Source organism: Ostrinia nubilalis, chromosome 11 (assembly GCF_963855985.1).
Source record: "Ostrinia nubilalis chromosome 11, ilOstNubi1.1, whole genome shotgun sequence".
NCBI lineage: Eukaryota > Metazoa > Arthropoda > Insecta > Lepidoptera > Crambidae > Ostrinia > Ostrinia nubilalis.
Genome location: NC_087098.1, coordinates 27,164 through 44,539, shown reverse-complemented (window position 1 = coordinate 44,539; position 17,376 = coordinate 27,164). Strand labels below are relative to the sequence as shown.

Genomic DNA, 17,376 nt, shown 5'->3' with positions numbered 1-17,376 from the left:
TCCTATTCTTTTAATATATTTTCGAGTGAAGTCCTCTACGGTAGGCTGTGGTCCGAGATCGCTGGAGGCACGGCATGGTGATGATGCAGCAGCACGATGAGCACGTCGGCGTCGCCGCCGCCGTCGCCGCCGTCGTCGAGGGGCGCGCGCGTCACGCGGGCGCACGCGCCGGCCGCCGCGCACCAGCCGCCCGGCCCCGCGCCCGCACCCTCTTCCGCACCCTCGCCTGCGCCTCGGGCCTCGGTTTGGCAGCTGGTATCACGATGTGCTGCGACGACGTTTAGATAAAAGTTTATAAAAAGTGGTGGTAATGGTGGTGTTAAACTGTTAACTACCCAAATCCTATGCTAATTTCGAGAAATAAATTAGGTAGGTACGAGTAATTAACGTAACATCGCAAGTGGTGCAACTCAGCCTTCAGGAATCAAGTAACATACTTTTTTGAGCTAGCCAAACGCAACTCCCATAGATTTTGTATGGTAAAACGTTCACGAACTCAATTGTCTGTTTAATGATTTCAGTTATTAAAAATCTTATAATACAGCAAGTTGATAAATTACTCACTTTTCAGGACTAGATTTAAGTGTTTTATAAAAAGAAGTGTGTTGAAGGAGAATTATAGGTTAAAGATGTTAACTAATAAAGTACCAACGATCGCCCGAGGCGAGTCTGCAGCGGATGGCGGCTCCGCGCCGGGGCGGTACTTGCCCAGGTGGCAGCGGATGGAGGTGGCCGTGAGGAAGTGCGCGCGCGTGTTGCGGCGCGGCCGGCACAGGCACACCCACACGCGCGGGCCCAGCGCCAGCAGCACGCACGCGCCCGCCGACAGCGACACGCACGCGCACAGCGCCGCCGTGCGCGCCGCCGTCGCCGCGTACAGCGGGAAGAACGCCACCCACGTCACGCACGTCGCGTACGCCGCCGCGCCCACGAACCTGACCGGGTGGGGTGATCATGTTTATGTTTATTTATTTATATGTGACGCACAGGATGCGTATTTTACCTCAACTACAGGCATACACAGCATTTCTTTTTGCAAAGTTAGGGTACCTACTTATACACTAGAAAAAAACAGAAATCAAAGCACCGAACAATATAAAGGATTTAATTATAATTGTTCATTTTGTTCGGTGCTCAAGTCGTTCCGAATACAGGCTTAATTTTTGACTTCCGGTCGACCGGAAAAGGCGACGGGTTTAGAGATCGTTAAGTGTTTTCACCGACGCATACTTGGTCTCGTTAAAATTGTGCGGCAGACGGCGCGTGCGCACGGCCAGCACGACGCAGGAGGCGAGCAGCGCCAGCGCGGGCGCCAGCGGCAGCAGCTGCGCGGGCGCGCGCTCGCCGCCGCACGCCAGCACGGAGCGCGCGCGGCCCGGGTGCAGCAGGCGCGGCGCCGGCGCCCACGCCGCCGCGCTCCACGCCGCCGCCGCCGCGCCCGGCGCCGTCAGGCACACCCATGTCCACACCTTACATTAGTCGAATTCAAAATTCCTTTATTTGTATAGAATATGAAAAATATATTTTAAAAAATACTTATGCAAAAGTTTTGCGGAGCCTTCACATATCTCATAATCTTTTTGCCCTAGTGGCAGGCACAGTGGGATTTTCAACTTCTTTCAATTTCATGTTGGGTGACACAAAGTGCGTGATCTTCTGAGTATGTGTTTAGATAGACATGTCAAAAGTGTGTGTATTTTATTTAATCCATTCTTGCAATGAAAGCTTACCTGTGCTCGTGACGATAACAGTCTAGGTCGGGCAGCCGGTCGCCGCTCTGCAGCAGCGACCAGGCGAGCCACCCGCACTGTCCTCGCCAGCACTGCTGCATACACGCCGGCCAAAGATGGTGCCGCTAGGCGCACCTTCAATTATTATTTATTAGCAATAAAGGAAGCCAATATAACAGACCTAATACGAAAGAACTATAAAGAATCCACAAAAATTTAATAAGTACTGGAAATTGATAATATACTTAAAAATGCAATTAGAATAGAAATTTGTATCTCTTCATAAGTCACAGTAAGTTTACGAGAACACACCGCAATGCAAGGTATGACCGCAGGCCGGAGCGCCGACGCCAGCGCCGCGGCGTGGCACGCGGCGGCCGAGAGCAGCAGCAGCGCGCACAGCTCGCGCGACGCCGACTTGACGACCGGCGTGGCGCGGTGCCGCCAGAACGTCGCCGCGCACGCCAGCACCGCCGCCAGCCCCGCGCCGCCCGCGCCCAGCGCCACCGACCGCGCCCACTGCTCCGACCCTCCCCACTCCACGGGAGATGGTAGGCAACCTACGTTCAAGTTGAAATAACTATTAAGAATTTAGTTTTTTACAGGTAAAAAATTAGCCTAAATTTTTTTTAAGTAGAAAAATAATAACGTTATTTAATTAGGACAATTTGTATGACCATGATTAGTATTCCCGGAGTCGGTGCTAGTCTGCAAAAGGCTCAAGAAACGCCTATAAATGCTCAAGTAAACCCGGTAAGTAGTAAGTTCGGTACCGGAGCACCCACTCCAAAAATATCAATCATGGTCATAATAATAATATTGTTCGTAGAATGACCCTAATATAATATTGTCCTTAAAATAAATAAGTAACGTAATTATTTTTCTACTTTTAGTGTACTTTTTTGGAGTCAGATTAATTTTAAGGTGGTTTTTAATGCAGTTTATTTTAATATACTTTTTAGTGCATGTACTGAATCTTAACTAAACTTTGAAGTAACCTGAACTGAACTACACTAGCCAACTGGAGAAACTCGTAACCTATTTATAGGGCCAGGCTATTTCCCTTTTCTTTTCCCCGCCATCTCGACTTTTGAATTTTTTTCCAAGTGGCAATTAGTTTTACAATGTTTTAATAAATGACACAAATGCGTAATATTATCCTCTAGTTTCATCAAGAATCTCCAAAATTGCCAAAGTTATCGCTAAAAACTAAACAAAGTATCGTTAAAAAGCGCATCGTGAAAGTTTTTAACAAAATTGCTCATAAAGTAAAAAAAAAACTGCCCAACCAAATTACTTAAATTAAATGTTTATGGGACCAAATCCCAAAATCAGAGATTTTTAGTGTCCTCACTTCACCTCGGACCCATTTCACTCAGGTGATATCACCCAGTCGCCTAAAGCAGTCGCCTTTGTTCACCTAGGAATTAATTCATCCAGGTGAACATATTATGCGACTTTATTCATTGACCAAGTGGACTTATATCATCCGCATCGCATAAAGCGTGGATTAAAAACTGTTATGAATTGTTTGTGTGTAAGTATATATTATAATTTATATATGTATATATATATATTAATATATTTTGTGTATTATTTGTATGTATTATTTTGGTTTAAATTGTATGCCTTTTATTATAATTTATTTCTTTAGTGTCGACACCGCCTTCCCCTTCATATTTGTTTCAAGTAACTGTCCTCACCATAGGTTGTCTGGAAGAGATCGCTTCATAGCGATAAGACCGCCTAATTGTACCTTGTGTGTTCCTTTTCTTCTGTTATGTTATTTGTTTGGTGTGCAATAAAGTGTATTTATTATTATTATTATTGTGTCATTTATGAATATTTCAATTAAAAATACGAAACTCTTGATCACTTTTCATCTTTTCGTTTTAAATGCATATTAATTTTTATTTCATAAAGTCTTACTAGTGCGATGGACGTCAGGACGATGTCCGGGCGGACAGAGCAGGCAGCCGGTGGCCGGCGGCGGGCCGGTGACGGCGAGCGGCGGGCACGGCACGCAGGCCCAGCAGCAGCGCGCCCGGCCCTCGCCCGCGCGCGCCCACTGGCCCGCGCCGCACGGCGCCGAGCACGCCGCCTGCACGCCCGCCGCACGCCTGGCCAGGGCGCTTATAATAATATGGGCCTCAACTGTCTAACACTACCGTATGATCTGTGCAAGTTAACTTTTGGATTTAGAGTGGTAGACCTGAAAGTCATAGTACGAAGACCATTATTTTTTTTTCACTTTTTGGAAAACTCAGCGAGTCCAGCACCTGGCGGCGGCAGCGTCTCCTCCTCGCAGCTGCAAGGCTCCGCGCCGCCACCGCCCCACGCGCTCGTACCGCCAGCCTCCGCTACCGTCACTCATCAAGTTCATCACATCGTATTCGCTCAATCTGCCAACAAGACACGCTTTAATATTAAGTCTGCAGTTAATACACAAGCCCTACTCTTCCTCCGAAACTTACTCCGGTAAGGGGTCTCCGTTGTCATCGAAAGCGACTAAGCCGCCGTCGGGCGCGCGGAAGCGGACGCGCGCCAGGTGCCGGCGGTACAGGGACACGTTGAAGGGCCGCAGCGCCGCGCACAGCCCCGGCCCGCGCGCGCCGCACGCCGCCGCGCGCATGTCGTGCAGAGCGTGCGCCAGCGCGTACACGCCTCTCACTACCAATGCCAGTTTTGGCTCTTGTGTGTAGTCTGTTCCGAGGGATTCAAGCCCTGACAGAAACGTTGTTCTTAAGTTAGTTTTATGAGTGTATGTAAATAAATATGTATACCTACATAGGTATATCGGAGTATCTACCTGTACATCGACGTATTCCGACTTCAGATTTGTCAGACATGGAACAGTTGAACTTTTGTTCCCAAAATTCCTAAACGAACAGAAAAATTAATAGGAATCTTATGTGATATTTGGAATAAGACATTTTTTAAAGGTTTATTTATTACCGTGAACCATGGGTTTCTTAAATTAGTATGCGGTTTTAGAGAATGGTAGTAGGAATCAAAGTCGCGCAGGTACGGCGAGCGGATGCGCAGGGTGAGCGCGTCGTTGGCCGCTCGCTCGAGGCCCGCCACCACGTCGCGCCGGTCGGCCCAGCCGTCGCTGGCCACCAGCCGCAGCGCCGGGCCGCCCGCGCGCGCCAGCCCCGCCAGCAACGCGCGCGCCGTGCGGCCCTCGCACCAGCACACCACCACCTGCGGCCCGCTGGCCAGCCGCCGCAGCGTGCGGTCCACCTCCACGGCGCCCGGCGCTGCCCGCAGTGCTTCCTCGCGCGCCACACACACTCCACCACGTGCGGCCTCTTCACGGAATGCTGCCATTCCGCTTTGCCCGTAGCTCTCTGTCACATTTATGGGCTCTGCTGAGTTATCGAGCAAGATAATACCATTCGATTACTGAGTATTGTTGTCATTTCTTACGAACCATCAGTGTGTACTGCATGCACGTAGGTCCAGTTGTGCGCGCGCAACAACGCCACCATGGTGCGAGCCTGATGCAGGTCAGACGGCACCACGCGGAAGAACGTGGAGAAGCGCGCGCGGTCCGACAGCTCGCGCGACGTCGCCGAGTACGACACCTGGTACGATGCAGAGTTCAGTATGAACCTAAATTAACCTTTTAAGAAGTTCACGGTAAAATCTATTGTGGTCTTGTGGTGACACTCTGGGTAGTTATAGGGTAGAAAATTTTTAATTAACTAGTTTAGCCGCAGATACGTATATATCGCACACCTAGATCTAAACTGAGACAACTCAAAAATTGTCAATTTTGACTTATGCTTATATTCAAATACTCGGTTATCATACGCATCTTTCCAAGATAACAGGTTTAATAAAGCCTTGATCCATTTGCCGCTAGATGGCGTTAACTTACTTTTGTTGAATCAACGCTTGTCAACCCCTTCCACCTAAACAAGCGTTTTGTCAGTTGACCTTCGTTAGTATCAAAGAGTGCACGTATTAAAATAAACGAAAATGCGGATATTTAGATTTGTTACAGTTAAGCAGAAAATATATAATGAGTTAATTTGAGTAGTAACAGTATTGATGAGTTGTTCTGCAATAGTCAACCAGAACATTTTGACTTGTTCCAGTTTTTTTTGATAAAATAACTTATATTTTGTTACTATTTTGAGTTGAGTGTGTTTTGATGAATCAACTTGTGAATTTCTAGTTGGCGTAGTTTTGTTGGAACTAATTTCATTTCAATGTTATTCTATACAAAACGTGTAGTTTTGCACGTTTCACCTAAAATCAGGTACAGTATGAGAATCCCTGTTTCTAAATAGTATTGTTTTAATTTAAACTATCTCCTATTTTGTTTGAGAAAAGTGTTTTGAGTTAACTTACTTTTGTTTGATAAGTAAAATTTACAGTGGATATTATTTTTATTTTCCGAAAAAAATGATGCTGGGTCGTTTTCTTGTAAATATTTTAAGAGAACAATGTAAAGATAATTAAAAAGGCAATGTACAGACGACGGAACTTCAAGTTAAACACTGTAGTAACTTATTTAGTTGTAATACAAGTGTATAGTCTGATATGCTGTTGTCTGCACAAGAGATAAAACCTTCTTTATAATGTAGAAATATAAAATAATGTAGAAAAAAGGTCTATAATAAGTAAATAAATAATAAATAACCATATCGATCGGCTGATGCTAAGAAAAAGTGGCTGAAAAAACTCAAACACCTATCATGTCCACCATGTCATGAAATCTTCATTTATATCTCTTTGCTGATCCAGATCGTGTTCAAAAAGAACTGCTTTCACAAACAATTCCTAAATTGATGATTTAGGATATCGAAACAATCAAAGAAAACCACTTTAATAGTGCAGGAAGAGGACTCAGCCATATCTTCAAATTTTGAAATACAGAGGACCAAAGAACGTGGAAGAGATGACATTTGAAAAGTTTTATGACACTAAAATCTTGCAAAAAATGTGGGGAACTAATTTGGTTTTAGACGAAAATCAGAACCAAGTTAAATGATACGATATAAAAATTTTAAGAGTGGAAAAGGAGAACTCAAATCTCAAAATGTCCAAACAAAACTGATTCAAGTCTAAATATAGTTTATTATTTGTACAAAGTCATTCTCCTAAAATGTAACAACTAAAAAAACTGCGATTAAAGGTAAAAAGGATAGATTTTTTGACCCACTTTATATACAGGGTCATTTCACAGCCTATCAATAATCTAAAATAAAACTGAGTTTCATAACTTCCCTAACAAAAAATGTAGTAATACGTTTTTTTCGCCTCCTGAAAAATGCCCTTTTTTGAGTTGTCTCAGTTTAGATCTAGGTGTGCGATATTAAAATTATCACTTCACGGGATTTATTGCAACAATCTTTTTAACGGTAAATAAGATTATGACGACAGACGTGCAAATCTGCGATAGCTGCACATCTGTTAACTTCGGACGTTAATCACTGGATGGAACTTCATGACCTAAAAATCCTCTCAACTGATAGGCATTACCATGTTAGGTTGATACGTGAAGCCATTGAAATTAAAAAGCATAAGAATTTCAATCGAGGACATGGATTTAACCTATCATCAGCGTGGAATCCGGTGATAACGAAGTACAAATCGCGTTCTAGGCCGTCTCAGAGAAACCCGGACACTGTTAGTGTAGTTTGTCGGACTGACTGTACCACTGACGAAAATATTGTGCAAATGCGGGTGGGTGAAGAAAACTCATCGCGCCGGAGCCAGGAGCAGACGACGCCGCATCTCTTTAGTCTGCCCGCGACCATGACTCGTGCAACCTCGTGCAACCGAGCCGAAACGTCGGGAGGGTAAATATCTTATTTACCGTTAAAAAGATATTGTTGTAATAAATCCTGTGAAGTGATAATTTTATAGTAAAAATGCAACATAATAGTTTAAAATATTATACATATCGTATATTAAGGCGGATGTTTACTCTTTTCTACCTGTGGTATGGAAAATAGTTGTAGCAAGTTCTGGACTTGTACCGAAGCTGAACTAGCGCCAGGCCCTAGCACGCCCAGCAACGGAGCCCGATGTCCGGTATTGCGCGCTCCACCAGCTTCCTGAGGTTTATTAACAGTAAGTTATTTATTTAAAATAAGTCATATATACAAAACCAAAATCTTTATTTCGTAACACATCTACGGAATACACATTCAGTATATCGTCAGCTAAAAACATTAATGCGATGGTGAGGGTCCTCCACGTGGCGCACCTTGGGCAATGCACGCGTATTTTAATCACGGAGATGTCTGAATCTTCACTTGCGCAGCGGCATGGAGCTGACCGAAACCCGGGCCGGGACTCCCGTTTCACCAGGACCGCGAGGAGAAAATCTCCATAAAAACAACCGAAGGGGGATTGGTTGAACTGGACCCCCCGAAGTCGGGGAGGCTTGCTCGGGAACAAGCCACAGCTTGAGACGGAGCTATTACGTATGAATGCCTAAATTATGACAATGACCCGCGGCTTCGTTTCCTTTGGTCTCCGGTGGAAGGACACCATCAGCGCCCCGATTGCGTTAAATATTTTCAGTTGCAACGCGACTGGACGACGAACAAAAATCAGCTGTATGCATAAATTCGTATCGCGGTGTCGCTTTGACAGCTAGTTAAAAGGAAGCTGTAACCTAAGGAAGAAAAAGAAAAGCGGGGAGAGTCCCATCTGTCGTCCCCATTGGCCAGTGAGGACGAACTAAGTATTTCCCGATTTAAAAAAAAGTACCGATTCTGTATTTAAAAGTTCTGTGAAAAACTTCAAAACTTATTATTTGCGAATTAACAAGTAACTGTGGTTCCTAAAGTTAAAGTGATTTAGCATTATTTAAAAAATGAAAATCTCTGCTTTAACGTAAATACGAGTTACGACGAGTACCAGTGTGTAGGTTTTTTATTAAACAGTACTACTGTTGGAATAAGACTTGCAATTAGCGTCGGGAGCGTGGTTGGGAGGGTCGTCGGAGTGCTCTCGCGCTGACAATGATGCGCCCAAGTATGTACTCCGCGTGGCGTCCCGTCTGACAGAGTGACAGAGCATGTCATAGTAGGTATGAGAGCGTGATGCACTGCTTTTACTAATTAGTCTAGGTCGTAATGCATGCATAGCGAGATTATTTTTAATAATTTTCGACATACATAAAAATATAGCCTTGTCCATCAAAAAGATTGAAATGTAAAGAAAAACTAACAATGTGTTTATTTTATTTGGTTTGATTTATAAATAACTTAGTAGACTGCGGAAGACCAGCTTCTTGACATGCCCTCACGAGCATGTCAGGATAAATGCTGAGCGGGAGCCTATTGACACAGTGGCCCACTATTTTTTATATATTCGTTTTGTGTTGTTATTGTTTATATTTGTGCTTACTGTGTTCAATAAATTCTATTTCTTTCTTTCTTTCTAGTATGTTTTATGAATGTTGTTGTATATTTCCTTAATAAATAAATAAATAATAAAAAATAGCTCATTCAAACTCATTAATCTATGTGTACTTATTATGTAATTCGTCTCATAAAACAACTTTCGTCAGTGCGCCTATCGAACCGACTTTTGATTTTTTAATTCGCTTAGGATATTTAGTAGTAATATACTCGTAGTAAACAGTCGTATCCTTCAGGACTGATCATTGAACTCGGCACCCATTTAGATCTTATTTCTTCTGTTGTTGAAGTCAAGGTATAAATAATCATAATATTGAGATTGGCTCTCATTTCACATTTTTATGTTTTTGTTGGGATAAATTAAACTTGATCTATTATTTATTTGTAATTATTTAGTCCACGTAGGTAGTTTATTTCTATATATAATATTTTAACATTATTTAATTTTATTAAATTAAATTACCTAGTTATTGAATTAAATAGATTAGCGCGACCATCAGGAGAAAGAGTAGGTATGGTTCTGTGTTCGTTACTCACAGCACAAAGCTCTTCCAGAGCGCGAGCTGTGCTGTGAGTAATGTCATAGAAAATTTACTCTGGTAATGTGGATGAGAATACAAATATTTGCCTTTTATAATATTAGTATTAGTATACTTACCTGACTGCACGTAGACGACAGTTTGGAAGCACGGGCGTCGGAGTCGGCGGGATCGGGCGGCGAGAGCGCATCCCGCACCAGGTCGATGGTCTGCCGCAGCGCCGTGGGTGGCGCCCAGCACGAGTCGCGCAGTTCCGCGCCCAGCCGCAGCCCCGGCAGAAGCGCGGCGTCCGCGTTGATGGCGTCCAGCGCGCGCAGCGTCGCCTCCACGCGCTGGATGCCGTAGTGCTCGCGCACGGCGCCGCAGCGAGAGCCCGCGCGCGCTTCCACGGGCGCGCCGTGCACGGCAAACAGCGCGCCGAACCGCACCTCGCCGGCCACCACGGCGCGCCGGTCGCCGCCGCCGCCGCCGTCACCGCCGCCCGCCTGTGCGCCCAGCACCTGCAGCAGCGCGCACGCCAGCCATGCCGCGCCCGCTGCCATCCCGCGCGCCACCGTCCGTCGCCGTGAGTCATTCACGTATGCCGCGCGGCGAATCACGGACTTCTGTGCCGGTGACACACTGCCGCAGAAAACCGGACAGTATTTTCTATAGGTATTATGAATTTAAGAAAAATTAAATGCTTATCATTCAAGTCAAGTCAAGTAAGTCAATCATTAATTAATTATCAGAATGTATGCAGGTTCATTGGTAATATAATCTATACTTACAATCAGTGAAGCACCCTAGTTTTTTGAGGGTATAACCATACATGTTTTTAACAGCACATCTTTATTTAAGTAGGGTTACCAGACGAAAAAATCAAAAGTCCGGAGAAAAGGCTTGATTTTTATCGAAAAATCCTGAGATATTGTTGCAGCGCATTACATTCGGCGCAAAACCCCGCTAATCCAATCCAAATCAATAATTGAATTGGCAAATATGACTTAAATGTACTTCAAACTAAACTCAGATATCTTCAAATAATTCCTCAATCACTATTTGACCCAAATAAACTAAAAACCGGAAAAATATTTTTTGACCAAAACAAAAAAGTCTACCTGCCTAGAGACAAATGGGTGGGTGGGAGGGCCAATTTTTTAAAATTTTGTCGTCGGATCCCTATAAATGAGGTGTCTATGGATAGGGCTCGCCGAGACGAATCCGAAAAGCCGATAAACGTCGGGGGTGGCCCTAGAAAATTTTGAAAAAGACGCGTAAAAACAATTTGAAAAAATTCCGAAAATGTTTCATTAAGTATGGTTCTGGAACGAACCTAACCGGTTTCCAGAATGTCTTCAGGAACCTAACCGTAATTTTTCAGGAATTTTCAGTTACCGATTTTTTGTAACCTAACCGGTTTTTGATAGGTTTCATTAAGTTAGGTTCTGAAACGAAGCTAACCGGTTTCCAGAATGTTTTCAGTAACCTAACCGTAATTTTTCAGGAATTTTCAGTTACCGGTTTTTTGTAACCAAACCGGTTTTTCACCGGTTTCATTAAGTTAGGTTCTGGAACGAACCTAACCGGTTTCCAGAATGTCTTCAGGAACCTAACCGTAATTTTTCAGGAATTTTCAGTTACCGATTTTTTGTAACCTAACCGGTTTTTGATAGGTTTCATTAAGTTAGGTTCTGAAACGAAGCTAACCGGTTTCCAGAATGTTTTCAGTAACCTAACCGTAATTTTTCAGGAATTTTCAGTTACCGGTTTTTTGTAACCTAACCGGTTTTTGATAGGTTTCATTAAGTTAGGTTCTGAAACGAACCTAACCGGTTTCCAGAATGATTTCAGTAACCTAACCGTAATTTTTCAGGAATTTTCAGTTACCGGTTTTTTGTAACCAAACCGGTTTTTCACCGGTTTCATTAAGTTAGGTTCTGGAACGAACCTAACCGGTTTCCAGAATGTCTTCAGGAACCTAACCGTAATTTTTCAGGAATTTTCAGTTACCGATTTTTTGTAACCTAACCGGTTTTTGATAGGTTTCATTAAGTTAGGTTCTGAAACGAAGCTAACCGGTTTCCAGAATGTTTTCAGTAACCTAACCGTAATTTTTCAGGAATTTTCAGTTACCGGTTTTTTGTAACCAAACCGGTTTTTCACCGGTTTCATTAAGTTAGGTTAGGTTAGGTTAGGTTAGGTTAGGTTAGGTTAGGTTTTTTTTTTTTTTTTTTTTTTTTTTTTTTTTTTTTTTTTTTTTTTTTTCTTTGTACCTCTGACGTTTGCTTATCAGAGCCTTTTGTATTATGTTTGGTTCATTTGTTTACTGTGTTGTTTAGGGTTTTAAAGTTAGTTGTGTGAGTTTTTGCGTTTCTTAATTTTCTTTTTGATTTATGTTTTCTTTTGTAAAGATTCTCCAATGTGCTGTTTTAATTTAGATGTTTTAAATTTTCGAAATAATACTGTTTTCTTGTTTCTAAATTTTGTGTTTGCTATTTATTTTTCTGCTATTTTATATATATTCCTTGTTACCTGTTTTATTATGTTCAATGTATATTTTTAATTTGCTAAAATGTTTTATTTCCAAATTTGTTTGCTATCGGATTTTGTGCTAAAATGTTGATTTTCTATATTATCATAATATTGAGTCAACATTTTCTTTGCTATCCAATTTTGTCATTAAAACGGTTCAGTTTGATCATCAAATTGACTCCGGTTTGTGCTATGACTTGAGGTGGTAATTTTGAATTTTGAATAATACTATGTGGGGGTTTATCTGCCGAAAGAGTTTTATTGGAGTGTTTAATTTTGAATTTTAATAGTGACCAACTAATACCTAACCACCTAACGTATTTTAAAAGGAATTTTGTTGATCGATAGATCGTGAGCTGGTTGGTGATCCCCGGGACAACTTTAGCAATATGCCACTGTGGACCTGGCCAGCGCATCCCACCGCCTGCGCACTGGGCAGTCGCTGCTAAATGCATTGTGTGCGACATGCTCCGCTTTGGCTCGCTGGCAGTTCTTGCACGATGGTGCCCCACCAGCGAGCTTCTCGGCGCAGTCGGCGCTGAAGTGCGGCCCCCCACAGTGGCTGCAAACGTCGGCGGGCTCCGTGCAAAATCGTCTACTGTGGCCGTATCCCAAACACTTTGTGCACTGCACCAGCGGTGATTGGTCGGCCACTCTGATGTGCTGTAGATCGATATGCACGGATCCCGCCTCGTTTGCTCTCTTCCAAACCATCGGGGAAACGCTCACTACAATATGGTTTGTGTGCGGGTTCCTTGCCTTTTTCTTATACCGGATTGTGACACGGTCCTCCCCCTCGCGGAGGTCACGGAAAATACTCCCGTTCTGCATCCTTAGTGCCTTCAGAACGTCCGCATCGCTATTCAGCAACAGGACGTCCTTGAGCACCAGGAGCGGGTCTTTATTTTTCATGTCCTCCGCGATAAGGAGGCCACCCGTGCCCGCAATCCTTTCCTTAACTTTCTGTCTCTCTTCCTCGCTTCCACAGCCCATGATTATCTTGGCATTTTTAGCCTTGCGTATTTTTTCTACTCGGACCCATCCTTCCTTAGCGTTGACGGCTTCCCTGACCTTCCGCAGCACCTCCTCCCCCGTCTCCATCACATCCTTTGATGAGACGACGACGGAGTGGAGGGCCGATCTGACTGGACGCTGCTGGTTGGGCACGGAAGCCGCCACGCTAGCATATGACGTCTTTTCTAAGGAACTCCGCTGCTTTTCGATCTCTTCCTTCATCGCTTCTATTTTAATGTTACTTTCCAACAAAAGTCTCCTGTTTTCCCGTATTTCTGCCACTATCCGATCCTCGTCCACTCTCTTTTCCTCTTCCCTATCCTTTTCCTTTTCCTTTTCAGGTTCAGGCTCAACCATGCTCTTGCTGGGAGCCTTCCCCTTCCTGTCCGTTTCCGACTCCTTAACGAGCTGGTACAGCCGATCCAGAGCCTCTACGACGGTGGTCTTGATGTCGCCCCTCAGGTTGCGAGCGGTGCCAAGGCTCACCTTGGCCTTCTGAAGGGAGGCTCTGGCTTCGGCTGTCCTGTCTCTGGTGACAGTGGCAGTGGGGGTTTTAGGTGAGTTCACCGAAGCCTCCACAGAAGCTCGGCGCAACGGCGCGGGCTTCTTTGGAGCCTTCGGTGGATCAGCTCGCGGCGGGGTTGAGTCGGATGCGGAAGAAAGCCCAGCTTTCCCCGCCTCCCACTCCCCGACGCTGCGTCTCACCTTACCCGGTCTTCTGATTGGCGGGGAATCAGGAGACTTCTGTTGGTTGGTGTCACTGACCCTCTTGGCTGGTGTTCTGAATCCAAACATAATGTCGCTAGAGGTACGCGTCAGTGAGTAAAATAAAACAATTCAGGTCTTTATGACCGCGTGAAGTAAAAATACTAGTTAAAATAAAGGTTTGTAAAAGTTGTATATAAAATAAATAATGTATAAAATTTGTTAAAAAGTACTTTTCCCGTTTCAGATCCCGAGCACAGTATGCAGCCGTCGCAGCACCCGGTAAGTTACTAAGTTTTGTCTTCTTAATATATATTATAATGCGTTAATTTACTTTTCAGATACCGGGAGCCACAACGTCGCAGTCAGGAGCGGTCACAATAAAATTATAAAATGTATAAATTAAATTATTTGTCAAATAAGACCTAAATTGAACCTTAAACTAAACTCAAACTTCGTCAAAATATCCCTCAGTGACAACCCTGGCCTATTTAACCCAAAACAAAAATATTAATTTTTGGTCAAATCCAAAAAGTCTACCTAGTAAATGACCAAAGTTGTAAATTTTTGTGGTTAGGTTAGGTTAGGTTAGGTTAGGTTAGGTTGGGGTGCGGTGGTGAGGGACCTCCCCGTGGTGCACCCCGGGCAACGGCCGCGTGTTCTGTCACGCGGGCGGCTGACTTCTCACCGGCGCGGCAGGTTGCGTCAACTCGGCGGGCCTGTCGGGCAACCCGTAACCCCCCAATGGAGGGGGGCCGGGGGCCCCGGCTACGGAAGTCGGGGTCAAGACAAGGAAAAGTCTATAAAACCCTCAAATGCCAAGGTCTGGGGGGGGCCGAGGAGCAGTGTCGGGTGTTAACAGCTCGACACGGTCGGTGGAGTATCATCGGCCGTTACCCCTCCCGGGAGTGAGGTGGGGCAGCTGCGCCCGCAAGCAGTGGAAAAAATGAATAGTGGTAAAACGGTTAAAACTACCCGGGCGGGTCCCAGCCATGCTGGGGAATCCCGTGGCCGCTCGCAAGGCGGTCGGCCCTGTGTATACGGGGGGGCCAACACTATTCCGCGGTCTCGGCCGCATCACGACGACTCAAGCAATGATAATACGGACTCGAACTCGCACAACGGATCGGATACTGATGAAAGGGAGGTGGAGGCCTGTGCCCCGTTGGCACACGCCGAAACCAACGACCACGGCAAACCCCAGACGGACTCCGAGAAGGAGAAAGTGGTGGGCAAGGAGAAATCGGCGCGGAAGCGCCGTCGTCGGCAGGGGAGTGCCCGAACTAGCACCGACAACTCTTCCCTGTCAGAAGAGGAGACGGCCCCGGCCCCCAAATTCAGCACTGCACGCCGTGGCAAGAAGGCCGGCAGTGCCCAGCGGGCCCAAGACTACTACCGGAGGGTGGAAGAGCTGGAGGAGCTCGACTTCAATGTCGACCTGGACAAGAGGGCCAAGGCCAGCCTGATCCGCCACGAAGGAAGCCGGGCGGGTGGCTCAACCTCGCCGGACCTCGGAGACCCCAAGTCCAGGGTCGACTACGAGAGGCTGGATCTGGAACAGCTGAGGGCCCGCGGGGGACTGTTTGTCTCCGAGATCGCCCGCGTCTCCCAGATCTCTGGACGGCTACAAGGCCCCCTGAAAGGAGCCCTCAACAGGTCGGCGGACAACTTAGCGGGCATTCTCGACCAGCTCGCAGCCCGCTCAGAGACCGAGGAAAACCGCCGGCTGAGAGTCGATAACGCCAACCTGAGGCGAGAGGTCGAGGGCCTCCATGGGGAGATCCGCGCCCTTAGGCGTGATATGGCGGAGCTCACTGCCAACGTCGGCAAGAACGCCAACAAACGGGCGACACCCCCGCCGGCGGCCCCGTCAGCTGGCGAGGAGGAGATGGAGCCGCAGGCTCCAGTGAGGGACCCCCTTCCACAGGGCGCACTATGCGCCCAATCAATTGAGGAGCTGCTGCAAATGGCATGCCAGAGGGCCGTCGACTCGGCGGCTAAACTCATCGACGCCAGATTGGGGGACCTGGAGAGCCGTCTGCCGCCCCAGAAGACCCTCCGCCCCCCGCTCGCGGCCGATAGAAGGACTCCTCCGGCCTCTACGGAGGGCCCAACCCCAGCGCCAAGGTCAGCCCCCGGGCCAAAGAAGGCACGCCCGACAAGGCCGCAACCCCCATCCCAGCCGGAACCAGTAGCTTCCAGCCAAGAGGTCCAGACGGCGCCCTCATCGGCTCCTCCAGCCGAAACATGGGCCACCGTGACACGGAAGGGGAAGAAGAGGAAACCCAAGACTGCCACCGCTTCCCAACCGGTCCCTGCGCCCAGGACGGCTCCAACGGCGCCGAAACCGAAGCCCAAGCGGGTAAAACTGACCCCTCCCCGCAGCGCGGCCATCGTGGTGACGCTGCAGCCAGAGGCGGCAAAGAGAGGGTCTACCTACAAAGAGGTGCTCACCAAGGCCAAGGCTGCAGTGGACCTGTCCGAGCTGGGAATCCCCAGCATAAAGGTCACTGACTCGGCGACCGGGGCTCGACTTATCGAGGTTCCGGGAACCGAGTCCAGAGAAAAGGCCGACAAGCTGGCGGACAAGCTAAAGGCGGTTCTCGGTGGCGATGTGTCTGTCACCAGACCCGAGAAGCGCGCGGGCGTGCGCATCTCCGGCCTGGATGAGTCCGTCACCAGGGAGGAGGTTGCCGAAGCGGTGGCTATCAAGACGGGTTGCTCTACGGGAGCAGTTAGAGTGGGGGAAATCCGGCGCAGCTCCCGTGGAGAGGGAGTAGCCACAATCAGCTGCCCGGTTGTATCGGCCAAAGCACTGTCGGAGGCCGGTCGCTTCCTGATAGGGTGGTCCTCGGCCCGTGTCCAAATCTTGGAGACTCGCCCGATGCGCTGTTTTAAGTGCATGGGGCTTGGACACACCCGACAGCTGTGCCCTTCTTCGGCTGACCGCAGTGGCCTGTGCTTCCGGTGTGGAAATCCGGGGCACAAGGCCGCCGAATGTTCGGCAAAGGACGCGCGCTGCGCTGTTTGCGCTGAGGCCGGCCGCGATGCCAGCCATCACATGGGGGGTAGGAATTGCAACCCCCCGCAAACAAGAGGGAAGACAGCCGCAGGGGCTCTGGTCCCCCTGGTAGAGGAGCACCATGAGCAGTGCGAGGAGGCAGACATGCTCGATGGGTAGTCGCCAAATCTGCTTCCTCCAGGGGAACCTTAACCACGCTGCTGGGGCGCAGGATCTCTTTCTGCAATCCCTAGCAGCGTGGAACATTGACGTTGCGGTTGCCGCAGAACCCTACTGGGTTTCCCCTCAACCCCACTGGGCAGGAGATTCCGGGGGTCACGTGGCCATCGTCTGCCGCACAGGACCCGCTGCCAAACCCCTCATACCGCGGGAGCGTGGCCCCGGGTTTGTCTCGGCTGTTTGGGGGGAGTACGGAATCGTCGGTGTGTACTTCTCGCCCAACCGACCTCTGTCGGACTTTGAGG

At 47.2% G+C, this 17,376-nt stretch overlaps 2 protein-coding genes across 2 annotated transcripts; one reads left to right on the top strand and one right to left on the bottom strand.

Moving 5' to 3' along the window:
* Positions 1–35: 35 nt before the first annotated feature.
* Positions 36–10,199, bottom strand: LOC135075950 (metabotropic glutamate receptor 1-like). The gene is made up of 13 exons (XM_063970397.1): positions 9,777–10,199; positions 7,682–7,801; positions 5,164–5,317; positions 4,686–5,080; positions 4,540–4,609; positions 4,205–4,454; positions 4,010–4,132; positions 3,660–3,850; positions 2,043–2,290; positions 1,731–1,865; positions 1,231–1,469; positions 649–935; positions 36–268 (listed from the first exon to the last, which is right to left on the bottom strand). The coding sequence occupies exons 1-13, from the start codon at positions 10,197–10,199 to the stop codon at positions 36–38; spliced, it is 2,868 nt and encodes a 955-aa protein (XP_063826467.1).
* A 4,637-nt stretch (positions 10,200–14,836) lies between these two features.
* LOC135075949 (uncharacterized) lies at positions 14,837–17,071 on the top strand. Its single transcript, XM_063970396.1, has one exon. It carries the CDS (start codon positions 14,837–14,839, stop codon positions 17,069–17,071), a length of 2,235 nt encoding a protein of 744 aa, XP_063826466.1.
* Positions 17,072–17,376: the final 305 nt, after the last annotated feature.

Coding starts and splice junctions, on each gene's coding strand:
- LOC135075950 (XM_063970397.1), bottom strand. CDS start 10,199: ATGGCAGCGGGCGCGGCATGGCTGGCGTGCGCGCTGCTGCAGGTGCTG. Junction 3,851..4,009: donor GGAGACGCTGCCGCCGCCAG/GTGCTGGACTCG, acceptor CGCCCTGGCCAG/GCGTGCGGCGGGCGTGCAGG. Junction 2,291..3,659: donor TCCTGACGTCCATCGCACTA/GTAAGACTTTAT, acceptor ACTTGAACGTAG/GTTGCCTACCATCTCCCGTG.
- LOC135075949 (XM_063970396.1), top strand. CDS start 14,837: ATGAATAGTGGTAAAACGGTTAAAACTACCCGGGCGGGTCCCAGCCAT.